The sequence below is a fragment of the Wasmannia auropunctata genome, unplaced genomic scaffold (assembly GCF_000956235.1).
Source record: "Wasmannia auropunctata unplaced genomic scaffold, wasmannia.A_1.0 LD336046.1, whole genome shotgun sequence".
NCBI lineage: Eukaryota > Metazoa > Arthropoda > Insecta > Hymenoptera > Formicidae > Wasmannia > Wasmannia auropunctata.
The window spans coordinates 980,904-994,321 of record NW_012026844.1 but is presented as its reverse complement, the minus strand read 5'-3'; the positions used below and the strand labels follow the sequence as shown (position 1 = coordinate 994,321).

The 13,418-nt window shown below is 42.4% G+C and overlaps 1 protein-coding gene across 2 annotated transcripts in view; it reads right to left on the bottom strand.

The window, feature by feature from the left end:
• Positions 1–6,772: 6,772 nt before the first annotated feature.
• The window catches only part of LOC105451745, a 29,496-nt gene continuing 22,850 nt past the window's right edge, over positions 6,773–13,418 (bottom strand). For both annotated transcript variants that reach the window (XM_011692392.1, XM_011692391.1), the window contains one exon: positions 6,773–11,566. In XM_011692392.1, coding sequence (XP_011690694.1) covers positions 10,619–11,566 — 948 coding nt within the window. In that variant the 3' untranslated portion in view covers positions 6,773–10,618. The remainder of the gene's footprint in view (positions 11,567–13,418) is intronic.

Here is a 13,418-nt window from a genome sequence, read left to right as displayed (position 1 = left end):
ACACGTCCCGGTGATGGACAATGTAACTCGTCGGGGTGGAACTGTAGGAAAATTATTTGCCAAACTCTCTGTCTCTGAAGCGGCAGCGGAGTGAAATTTTTGCGGTCGACGTCCGGTCCTCATCCAAGCAAAATGCATTCCTCTTACTCTCCAGTGCGCGTCTCACAACCGCGCTGTGACTCTGTGCTGTGGACTACCCAGCTGAAGTTTAACGACAACTACGGTACAGTTTGTAATTAAAGAACAAATTAATTCTCAACGAATCGAACTTTCCATTCGTCGTCGGAACAATTAAATCTTCGCGGAAGTACATCCAGTGAGTCCCTGTAACCGAAGATAATTACGCGATATTGGCGACGAAGCCGATGAAGCCGACGAAGCCTTTCCGTGCCGCTCGGATTTCGCGTGCTTGTCCCACTGTCCTCGCCAGATTAGATGTCAACGACCGTGAGTAGGCCATATCTCTCCTCCCCTCACGTGTTACGCAATTTCAAAGGCCCACTTTTCCTTCTTTTTATCGACTTTCCACCTGTGACCCTCGAAACCATCTATAACGCTACCCTTTGTTAAAGAAATTTATCATTATTGCGCACACAAACGCGCACGGACGAATATAATTAATTTAGTTCGATTAAACTAAAATAATATATTTGTCGTGCTGCACGAAATATCTGAAAGCACCTGTATTCCAAAGGGCAGCTTTAAATAATTTCCGAGTGGAAAATAAATACGAGAGCGCTCTCTATCTCTTTCGCGGAATTAAAACATTAACAATTTTAAAAATTGAAAATGGAAAATATCACATTTTATAAAAATAATAATATGACAAAAAATTCGTCGGCCGAGCCTGCGCATTCAATAATTTTATCGTTATTTTTTCCCTCTGAAATTAATACCAGATTCTCTGCGTCCCGCGATACGTTTTGTGTAATCAAATAGTGCTCTGCAGAGTAGGGCTGGCAGGCCTTTGCCGACGGGTGAGGCTGCGAACCGCGACTAACGCATTAACTCGATCTCACGGTGCATTAGTAACATGAGCGATCGAATGTTTAACGAATGCCCGTTAAAAGCTACGTGGGAACATATCTGTTTGCAGTCGACGCGCCGATCGGCGAATAGTATAACATTAATTTGCCCTGGAAATAAGCTATTGCAAGAGGGTAAGTAGATCGGATAGATAGGATGACTTAAATGGGGACGCGAATACGTTGGGAATGTTTAATCCATTTAAATTAACGCACTCTCCCGCATATTTTAAACTATGACATTTAACAGCAACATGTTTCCTGAATATTTCCCAGAATTACCAACGAATATTTTATTACATGTCGCGGAAATATATAAATTTATTATCAATTAATTATATTTCCGACGTAAATTGATTTTTTACCCGAAATACAATTATCTCCGACGTAACAGCTGAGACAGAGATCTTATTACTTACGAAAGTCGAATAAATTTGAGAGTTCGACTTCTTCGAAGTCGTCACTTCCTCGCTAATTATTCAGGTTGCTAGCCAGTTAGAAGAGCTTTGGTTCTATTTAAAGCTCTTTATTAATGATTTCCTCAATTCTTCATTTTTTCTCTTTGATGAATCTTTACTCCGAGCAATCAAATAAAGCCAATTTGCGACTCGCATGAAAAATGTTTTCTACCACAATAGAATTTTATGCGGTTAGTTTGCGTTAAAAACGTATACAGGGATAGACTTTTAAAATTTGTTTTCGGCATAATGCACGCCGTATTCATCAACGAGAAAGGGAAGTGATCAGTGTGCAGTGTTATCTTGCGCTTTTTCCCAAGGAAAAACCGCGCGACCGATAATTCCGAGGGACGTGCCACGTCTGAGCACTACAGCATTATATTCCGCAATCTCGGCCGTAAACTTTTAACAAGATATAAAGGGACGCCGACAAGCCTCGGAAGATGGATCTCGTCTTTTGCGCGCGACTCGAGGAATTGTGGCGTAATTCTGTTCATTCGCAGCCCCGATCGTTTTGCCTTTACCTCCGTCTCGCGAAGTGGAAGTATTGTCATTCGGCGAACGCGATTTACGAGTTAAAACTTCACGGGTCGTATAACTTCTAACGCGTGTCGGAACCGGGAGCAATGTGAGCGGCTCTACCTCTGCCGCCTCGAAAGAGGTGCTCATACCCTCCTCGATAAAACGTATTGGAAATAGCGGTCGATGGAATCTATAAACGGCGCACTCGTCAAAAACCATATTATATAATCATAAAATATTACGGCTACTCGCGGCAGTCGCGAGCCTTACTTACGTCGTGCTTACGAAACGATATAGAATGGAAATGAAATAAGACGTTTATACCTTTGAATGTATTGCGATGCGAACTGATCGCTGTAAAAATAAATTTAGTTTAGAGTCCTCCCTCCCTCGTCCTTACACAAGAGCGGTAGCCGGAGCAGATAATAATCTCTGCTCTAAAGTCATCCACAACTCAATTAAGGAGTCTCTGCCGGAAGCCAGTGGGTGTGCCTGACGAAATCCGGTGGCTAACGAGCTAACGTAACGACGTGACGATTAACTGAAAACACAGTTTCCGCATAGCGGAGCATAAATAAGCCACATGTCACATATTTTGAATTCCTTAGACTTCTGTGTGGACAATTCATACGCAAAGTGCACGGGATCCTTAGTATCTTAATTTTTTCTTTCAAATGAAATAAAGTAAGAAAAACATTTCAAATTTTTGTACATATCGCGCATCCAATCAATCTTTTAACATCCAACATCTATTTTGCTTTAACGCCACTTTCTTGAAATAGTTGGAGTGCTTCACTTAAACGCAGGACCACCGCGGTAACCAACTGTCGAATGACGTCAAGAATACTTACGTACGTACTAGCGGTGGTACAAGAAATTTTGCACATACACACACATTTAAGGTTTCGTAGCTTGAATGCCTGACTTGAAAAAGATTCCGCGAATGCTACACATTTCCGGGAAGTCATTCTTTCGGAAACGTTAAAAAAGACGCTGCGTACTCGAGAACGAGCGCAGGACCGTTTGTAGCATCATTTGTAGAGTCGTCGACTTGGATAATGGACTCTGATATTTGCAGTTGAAGGCAAATGCGCTGGGGACAGCTTTCCTCTTTCAATCTTAAACGTCACTCGGATTTAACCTCGGACCTTTACGTTTCGCATGCGGCTCCCCGGCACCGAGGGTTAAATATTTCGTACGCCGTATACCCCCGAGAATTTATGTCCTCGGTGCGCAAAACCACCGTCACATATCTCGGTGATATCCCGTCGGCTTTTTAGTCCGTCGATCGTAAGAAAGAGCGAATCCCCGAAGACGTCGTTGAGAACATCGGATTGGGTGTGTTCCTCCGTTTTTTCTATCCCTTTTTACCTCTCTCCTAGAAATCCTTTCGTCAGCATCGCACCTTTATATCGTTCAAGCTCCTTCGAAGGCGAGCATCCTCCTGTTTTTTCGGCCGTAAGTATACGTGTCCGGCATCTCGCGACTGTGAAAATAAACGTGAGAATTCATGGGAAGGGAAAGAGAGAGAGAGAGAGAGAGAGAGAGAGACGCGGAAAATGGAAAAATACTAGGCTGAGCTGCAAGCAATGTCTGGCCGGAAACTCGGCGAAAGCATATACGGAGGATTCGCTTGAAATCTTAAAGAATGTGTATAAGAGAAATATATAAGAGTTAAAATTGTTGAATATAGCAAACGGCTCTACTATTAGTCGGCTGTGAAAATACCTCACGAACTTATATACACAACATATCGGAAGCAATATATTTAACCTCTCGCACTATCGGATGTGAAATAATGTCAAGGTGGAACGTCGTGTCCTTGAATCGAATCATCCTCAATAATCTTTAAAAGGAGGGCACTTCACCGTCACCGTCATCGCCGCGCGCCGTCGTAATGCTCGGCCTTCATAAATCATATCTATTTCATTGTCAAAAACAGAGCCTTAGATTACATCCCTCTGTCATCTCCACTAACTCGCCTAATTGCGTAATACCAGCGCGGAGGACTTCGGATTAAATGGAGCCCATTTTACGGTGTAGAATATTTGTGTTCACGGCGATATACAAATTTTACGAGCTCTTACGCTTATTTTAGTTTCATTGCTTTTTTACTGCATTCAATGATTCGAGTTACAGCGCAGAAATATGTATGAATAAAATTCGCTTCATATGCAAATCACAAGTAGCTGTTACACGAGGTGTTGCATAATTGTATAATATGTATTATATATAGCAGCAAAAACTTGACATCTCCATCTACGTATCATGAAGATAATTTTCACCAAGGACTAAAAAAAAACTGTGGAAATAATGAAATAATAATTCCGAGAGAAACAAATTTTACAATTTCGAAATTAGTTACGAAACGCATCTAAAACGCAACTGCGAAAAATACTGTGAGATATCTATTTTACGCTATCAATCATAGTAAAAAAAACTGAGAAGTTTACGTTACTTCTCAGTTGCTGTTCTTTCTAATTTCGTCGGAAGTTCTCCAAGTTAATAAAATGCGCCGTATTTGGCAAAAACGACGACTTACCTTCCAGAAAGTAGAATCTTCTGGGACACCTTCTCCGCACAGTGCCGCCTGTTTTGTGTCCTGCCGCAAATGTCTCCATGAAACTTTTGATAGCTGCCAGCGCACTGTTACCGCATTTCTCCATGAGCCCCTCATCTCAGAATCTTCCGAGTTCACCTGCTTTCGCCTACATAGGTACTTCGTTTTATTCTCCCCACTCCCTCTAGCTGGAGAGGCAAACCACGACGGGGAAATAGTGCCCTAGTTTCCGGTCTCGTCCAAGTACGGTGAGAAAAAGCAACAATCTTGAGTAGAACGTGCCAATGCTGGCTCAGGATATTAAGCCCACACGATCTCCTGCGATCTCGTGATCCTTTCTGAGTCACGTCCTTTCGAAGCACGTGAAGAACTCACGATTGACCGATCTGTTAAAAATCTAAAATAGTTTCAAAGTGACTTCCAAAAATGTAATAATGCACGAAACATTAATTTTCTTTAATGTGATAACTGTAAAAACTGTAAAGTGATTCTGTAAAGAGTAATAAGATAGAATGTCGCGCATTTTTTATAAAGGACGATTCCAAGGAAAATGGAAGTGATTCACGCAAAAATTTAATTAAGTAATTTTAAAATGCGAGGCAAGATAAAGAACACGAGCTATATTACACTTTCTAAATATGCAAAGATTTTTACCAGCTATTTCGTTACGGAGTTAGATTACGAATTCTTAAGCGCTCGCTCAATACGAAGGAATTTCCGCGAAAATGTTAACTAGTAACCACACCGGCATGTTATTACCAGCCTGTGTCATTTCAAACGCGGAATGTGAAATATTTATAAAATTTACTGAGATAAATAAATAGAAGAGATAAAGTGGCTCTAGTTACTCATCAAGCCATCATAATTATAATGAGAAAACTTTAGGTAAAACTTACTACTAAACTCAAGTTTACTAAAGTAATCTTCTATAACAGTAATAAAAACAGAAAAAAATTTTAATCTTCATAATGTACCAGATAAAACTAAGCATTGGCATTAAAAAATGAATGAACGAAACAAGAATTTGCAAAATAAATGTAATAAATGTAATACATTCAGTACAATTTATACAAATTTAATGTTTGCAAGCAGCCAATGTTTCTTCATGCACGTTGCCGTAGAAAGCACAATCGCTGAATCGCGCGATAATAACAAAGGTTTCGTATAGATAGCGAAAATACGCTGGTGAACCATACTTTCATTAGTCACGCACACGATGATGCACGTTTATGGGAATATGTTTCGCAACAGAAACTAGAAAAAGTATGATAGACTGAAAGTATAGAAGAACGGCCGTGTCATATGCGGAGTTTAGAGATATTGACGTTTAGTCGATAATATTGATAGGTCGTATTAAACAGTTTGAGCTGCTTGTTTCCTTCACGCTCAAACAGTTTAGCGCGATTATAAAGGTAATCCATGCGTCGATGTCCGATCAATGTTGAAATATCGCGGTAAGTGTAATATGGAGGAACAGCTGACAGTCGAGCCGCAAATTGAAATACGGAAACTGAAATACGGAATGAGACAAATAACGGAGAAAGATATAAATTTGAAAATAATTTGAAATAAATAACCTGCAACTATACCTCGATAGAAATATAAATTATCAAGACTAAACGAATTATAGAAAATAATAAAACGTATTAGATAAGAGTAAAACTGTTAAATGTAGTAGAAGAACGTTTCTAAATTCTATAGAAACTTGGATTTCGAGAAATTGGACGAAAAGGCTCCAAAACGTAATGGCGCAGTGGGAGATTCTTACTTGGTTCGTACCCCTTTAAAAATCGAGGGATTTAAAGATAACGAGTCTCATCACGTACGATGGTACGATGATCATCGTACGATAAAAGGTGCAATGTGGCCCAGGATATTCTGAAATAGAAGGCTTTTACGAAAATTTCCGGTTAGCGGGAAAGAGCCACTGATTTCGCGAAACCCCATGCATTTCGCTCGCCGCTATTGCACTTTATCGTATAACGAGCGGTAGCCGCTGGGCAATCTCGCCGAGCTCGCAAAAGCACGGGCACATTTTTCTGTGTGTCGCTTCGCTTCCCTTAAAAATACAATGGAAATAGGATAACATGTGGAATTAATTTATTAGCGCGACTGATGTTTTAAACATTGTCACGGTGACGACACACGAGAAACCTTTTTTTTTTATTAAACTTAAAAATATGTATTTCCTGCTAAAAAAAAAGCAATTATTGTTTCAAATAATATTTATTGTAAAAAAGTCATTCACTAACATATTCACAAAATTTGTCTCCTACATATAATCTGAAGATCATATACGACTAGAAAAATTACTCGACCAACGCACACAAATTGGTAAATGCAGTAAGTTGTAAATGGCAAATTGTAAGAAATCAAAGTCGACGGTTAACGTATCAATTAATGGGGAATTTACATTCGTAATTATATAAATAACAAACCCTTTAAAGTATAATAAATAATTAAATAATAAATATATCTGTTATAATAAGATATATTATTTGTTAGCATTAACTTGTTCAATAAACGCTCCTTCGTCAAATTACTTATCCACTTCGCAAGTTCAATTACGACAATCCAATCTTCTCAATCATTCATTATACTTTTACAGCACATCCCACACAAGTCTAACATTATTACTCTTACTCATACATGGTTCTTTGATATTGTACTCCTCTTCAAATTGTTCGAACGCTTCGTGAGAATATATAAGAGATATATAAGAGAAAATCTGTTAGAGAAATGTCCGATATTTTCATAGGAATTCACAAAAAAATCGCGAGAAATTTCTGGAATAAGCGTAATATTCAGCAATACTTTCATACTATTAAAATTATATTTGACAATTTTTGTATTTAAAATCAATATAAGATCTATCTGTGCCAAACGAGTACTTAACAAAATAAATGCATTATTTTTACAACGCTCCGTTTCTTTACAAAAAAGAGATACGTAAGTTGTGTGTCTTAATGTTTATCGGACATTTATGAAAAATACATATACTTTTAGAATACTCGAATTCTTTTGATTGAAACAGTCTGAATCGTCAAAAGTATGAACGTTTGAGAACGCGCGTGAATGTGAAGTCACGAAATTAATCTATGATTAGTCTTTACTATACTTCATAGAGTCTTAGAATTTAAAGCTTACTTTTGGTCTGAACGTGTCTACGTACGTATATATATATATATATAATAATTATACTCTACGATATTCTCATTATCGGCTAATTAGACAAGGTCCCCTTGATAATGAATTTCGATCTGACACGAGGGAGCTATAACTGCGTTTAATACTTCCATAAAGTTTGATAATAGAGATAACGGAGAGATTTTCCGATCGCGAGAAGTAGTATTTTAATTTACATGAAATAAAAAAAGATCACATGTTCCTATTATTCAGTTGTAATTAATCGTTTGGTAGAACAATAATGTATTGACTACTGTAGATGAGGTACATTTCTTTCACGTAGATTAATATATCGTTGAGCCGAGTTCTTTAATTATACAGTGATGTAATTACGTCAGGGGGAAAAACAAAAATAATATTCTCTGCAAAGAGATTCGCGCTCCCACTTTTAATATAAATATACGCGAGAAAATTTTATCGTAATATCTTGTTTTATTGAAGGCCGCTTTCCGCCGGAGCGCGGGATTAAAACAGTGTTGATTTCTCTCTTTTTATATGATGACTTCGTTGCACTTTTAATTAAAACATCAAATAGCAGACAGGGGCCTTTAATAAATTGAGAGATGGCTCACATTGAGTTTTGTCCGTGTAACATCTCTCCGTTTTTAATTCACTTTTAATTATCCTTTAGCGTGAACCTGAAGATAAAAATTGGAGATAATGTACCGATGGCTCGGTGAGCTCATCTCTCTAATTCCGTGCGCTACAAACACGTGTACAAACTACGAATCTCGCTAAGAGCTCTCTCTCTAGCACCGTACGCAGCAATCGCGTATATCATACATCTTCCAACGTTGAAGGAACTAGGTACTAAGAGTAATCTCATTAATAACTGCTTGCCCTTATTCCAACGGATAAAAATATATGTAGGCTCTCCGAAAATATTCTGACATATAGTTTCCCGCATATATGTATGTATTTATGTACCATGTAAATCTATCGATTATTCAAAATAGGTAATTATTTCGTTATATCGTTACGGATATATATTTCGTGGATATGACGGCGAAATATCATTACAGTTTTTGTATCTGTGGCTTTAGAATAGTATATGCTTTGAACGCTTTTGTACTTTACGACAGCATTAACCGCGAAGAATTATGACATACACGCCAAAACGAGAAGCAGAATCAAACCCATTACGCGATAATGAAATTTTAATGACCGTTACGATCGTTAAATGTAAACGTACGGCCGTAAACGCGCGGACTACGTGTCGCGTGTATCTACGTGTTTCGTACAAGCAGCGGCCGCAAAGCTCGATTAACGAGCCCGAGACCGATAGATTCGATATCAATCCGTTCGACATTAGCTGAATTAATAGGCTCCGTGTAAACGTTGTTTAATTGAAATTGCAAGAAACGAATGCGCGCATTTCGCATGACTTCCCCCTGCATTAGAGCGACAGACCATTTTCCACGCGAGTGAAGATTTTAAATAATAAATCCCTGAGAGGCATGTACCGTTCTCTTTCCTCCGTGCCGATGGCGTTGACTTGACAGGTTCTACTGATCGAACGATCAAGCGCGCGCGCCCGGTAAACGCGCCGTTGCATCTAACCGATTTACGCTGCTTTGTGTGTGCAGACAATTTGCGAGAGCCCGTACGTACGTCTACAAGTAGAGGAGATGAGACCTAGACGAGACCTCGTCTCTGCGAAGAATAGAGTAATTTCTACGGTTCGCTCCCTACGACGGATTACGTTCCGAGAAGAAAGAGGAAAGAGGAGAAAAAGTCTCCGTCTATAATTATGGCTAAAGGATAGAAAGGGAGACAGAGAGAGAGAAAGAGAGAAAGAGAGAGAGAGATAAAGAGCAAAATTGGATAGGGATGAATAAAGTTGGTCGATCGATTCCTTTTCCAACTAATTGTACTCCGCTCGCTCAGACTCCGCGATTAAGGATGTTAATTAAAAATTCCGGACTGTTCAAATAAACGCGTTACAATGAAACGTTCTAACCAGCGCTGGCTCGCGCCAATCGCGTCGATCGCGCTCTCCCGCCGTTACGGAAACTCACGCGCGACTGTGTTTGCTGATATCCGCCGCGTTCTACAGTTTCATTGTTGAGCGTTTCAACTAGCGAAACTCTCGAATATACCATTAACGAAACGCCGAATAACGAAGGGAAATTCAACGGCATTCCCCGGGCGAATTCGTCGAAATGCTCGTCATGTATCATTCATGAGGCCGACCGGGTAGGTAGGTAGGTAGGTAGGTAGGTAGTTTAGTTATTACATTTAGCCCGCGGCAAAAAAGGCGGAGGGGAAAAAAAATAAACGCGGGGGAAAAGAAAAAGAGAAAACCACGATGAAAAACGCTCCTCAACGTCCGCCCTTCTATTGCGTGTCCACGCGACGCGCCTTTAATTTCCGGAGAGCATCTAAAGACCTCTCTCTCTCTCTCTCTCTCTGACGCGCACTTAATTTCGCACGCGCAGAAAAGACGCGAGATGTTTTTTTCTTCTGAGACCGAGACTTATAGATCGATTCTCCGTCCGCGAAGCGAGCGAGCGAGCGAGATCGAAGCGACATTTATTCGCGCAAAGGGCAGAAATGAGGGTAATTCCGCCATTTCGGAACCGCGTAACGTCCAAATGTCGAGCGATTAGTTATCGCACTTTGACGGTTCGATAAGGGCCATTGGGGCTGTGGTTGCTTCTCAAAAGAATACAAGAATACAACTCCATAAAAGAATACAAGAAATATAAGCGACATAAGATGGCGTCGAAGCAAAAGCGATTACGAAAGAATTTCACAGCCGTATTTCGTCCAAGGTAGATCCGCGACGACTGGACCGTCGTCGCGGAGTCAATCGTCGTCTTCTATTCGCGCGTTCTCCGTCAGGCCCCCGGGGAATGGAGCCGCGACTAAACGCACGTCGCTTTGTACCCGAGCACGACGTCGGACGTTTTGCTGCAGGATGGACGATCGAAGTGATGCATGGAGTTGTTCCTCTCTCTGATCGTGCCGCATTTCGACAGGCTGTCCTGCCTGACGTTGTCCACCACGTTGCTGTTGCTGCCGCGCAGGTCTCTGCGCGACAACGATTTCCCGAGGGTCTCGATTCTGTCGACGTTACTGACGCTCAACCGCCTGTCCTTCTGCAGGGAACTCCTGCTGCCCGGCGACTCCTCGTCCCTCTCCAGGAAGTTGCACACGCTGACGCGTCTCTCCCGCAGCAGGGACTTGCCGGGCGGAAACGTGGGCCTCGCCAGCACGTCCATTCTGTCGAAGTGACAGATGCTGTTGACGCGGTCACGCTGCACCGCCGGCCTCGCCAGAACGTCCATCCGGTCGAAGTGGCAGATACTCATGCCGCGGTCGCGCTGCAACGTCGGCCTCGCCAGGACGTCCATCCGGTCGAAGTGGCAGATGCTCATGCCACGGTCCCTCTGCAACGGTCGGGCCAGAACCTCCGTCCTGTCGAAGTGACAGATACTCATGCCGCGCTCGCGCTGCAGCGTCGGCCTCGCCAGGACGTCCGTACGGTCGAATTGGTAAACGCTGGGTCGACGGTCGCGCTGCAACAGCCGCGACGTCTCGCCGAACGACCTGAGGGTCCTCAACGTGTCACCGTCGCGCTCCTCCTCATCGTTCTGCGGGCCCGCGCCCTCCGCGTGCACCAGCGACTGCAGATCGAAGGCGCTCTTGGTACGCCTGGGCGCCTCCTGGCCGGCCGGCAGCAGCGACGTGCTCGAGCCCACGAACACGCTGTTCTGGCGCAGCCTGGCAATCGGCCCGGCGGCCGAGACGCAGCTCATCTGGTGCACCGGATGCTCCATGCAGTGGATGTTGAATTTGGAGTAGCTCCGGTGCTGCGAACAAGAGAGCGAAAGTTTCGGCGAATCCTGACATTCCGTTTATCGCCGCGCGTATCTTCAGAGACACGTGGTCTACGACGGGCACCACGTCGCGACCATATATCCGCGGCGAGTTATATTTAAAATGGACGCGGCAGTCCGGCAAATGTGCAAAGCGACGCATAGCTGAAATCTTTTTATCGATTTTATGCGATACGGCTAAAAATATACATGTACGCAGCTGTAATGTCGAGACGTAACATAACAATCGTTGAATATGGTCACCGATGTCAGCTTGAATGATTGAGAAAATTAATGATGCAGAGATGGATGTTCTCGACAATCAAGTGTGCTATTGACATTGCAATTAAGCGACTAAGAGCCACGAGTACGCAACTCCTAATTGTATGTACATTGAATGAGTCAGATCCATTATCGTTTAAATTCACGCATTCTCTTCTGAACAACGTACTAAAAATTGTGATTTCTTTTTTTTTTTTAATGAAACGCGCTTCTCTCGAATAATCTATGTATGTACATTCCTATGTATACATTGGTTTACACAGAGAGCCAATAAATGATGGGTAAACTACAGTGTTGTTCCCACATAGAAACGTTTGGACCGGGGATGTATAACGGGATACGTGACTGGGGGCTGTCTGTCGGTGGAGATGTGCCTGGGCGGACGTGACCTGATATACGGAGGCGCGTGTGTAGGTATGTCGGACACGTTGACATGATTCTCTAGTAGACGCGATGGCGGTTTAATGGCCGTGACGGTATTGTTGTGATAACGAGAGGAATTTGTTTTATAAAAGCCTCCCGGCAGGGCTAGCCGGGATAATATTGTTCCGTAAATGAAGTTTCCCGACGGCGGCCGAAGTTTCTTCCTTGCGAGGCCGAAATCGGGTTATAACGCCATTCTGTTGAATTCTATTACGACCGACGGGGAGAGATCTTGCGTTACAAGATTTTCGCGTGGGACGTAAATGGGACATCTTAAAGAGTCCGGGCTTATGATATCGCGCCACCGCGCGCGCACCAGCGGTCGCGCTAAACTATATGTAGCTGAAAAGCTGCAACGGGAGAACTTTCGTACGCGACACGCTCGCGTCCGCGCGATTTTCATTGCGAGCCGCTGGTGGGTATGTACAACGTTATCCCAGACGCCGAGCAGTAAGTCGCTATCGCGTTGGATTTTATAAGACGCGACGCGGATGCTGCATCTTCCGAGATTACGGATGTCGTGGGGGACGCTGAAAGAGCAAGGATGATGCTGCATTTACATGTATTATGCAAAAGCGGATGGAGACGCGCGCACTCCGCCGATGCTCCACTCAATTTACGGTCCCTCGCGATCCCCCCGCCACGAGTGATTCGACGCGGAGCATATTAGGTAAACAAAATCAGGTATGCCGATAAAACATCGTATAGCGCAAGGTAAACGAAGGAAGACGGAATTTTTCACCTCGTAATTTTTTAAGCGATGAAAAGACTACATTTTTCTCTTCCATAGCATAACCGTTCGCATCTGTAATGAAACAAGATGAAAAGAGAGTGAGAGGGAGAAATTGCGGAACTAATTACTCAGCTCTTAAATTATACGATTGGGAGATGCTTGGAATGAATTCCCACGATCCTAATTATCGGAGAATCATGTTCAACATTCGGTCGTGTATGGGATGTCCAATCGCAGTGAAGTGCCCCGAGCACACATCGAAATTCGCTAAATATCTTCGACAAAATTTATCTGACCCGGACAGGCCGTTTGTCATTATGGTCATCATTAACTTTGCGCATGATTCGCGTTCATTTTGATATTTATAGAACCGACGGTGTACAAGCAAACAGAATACTGCTGATGATG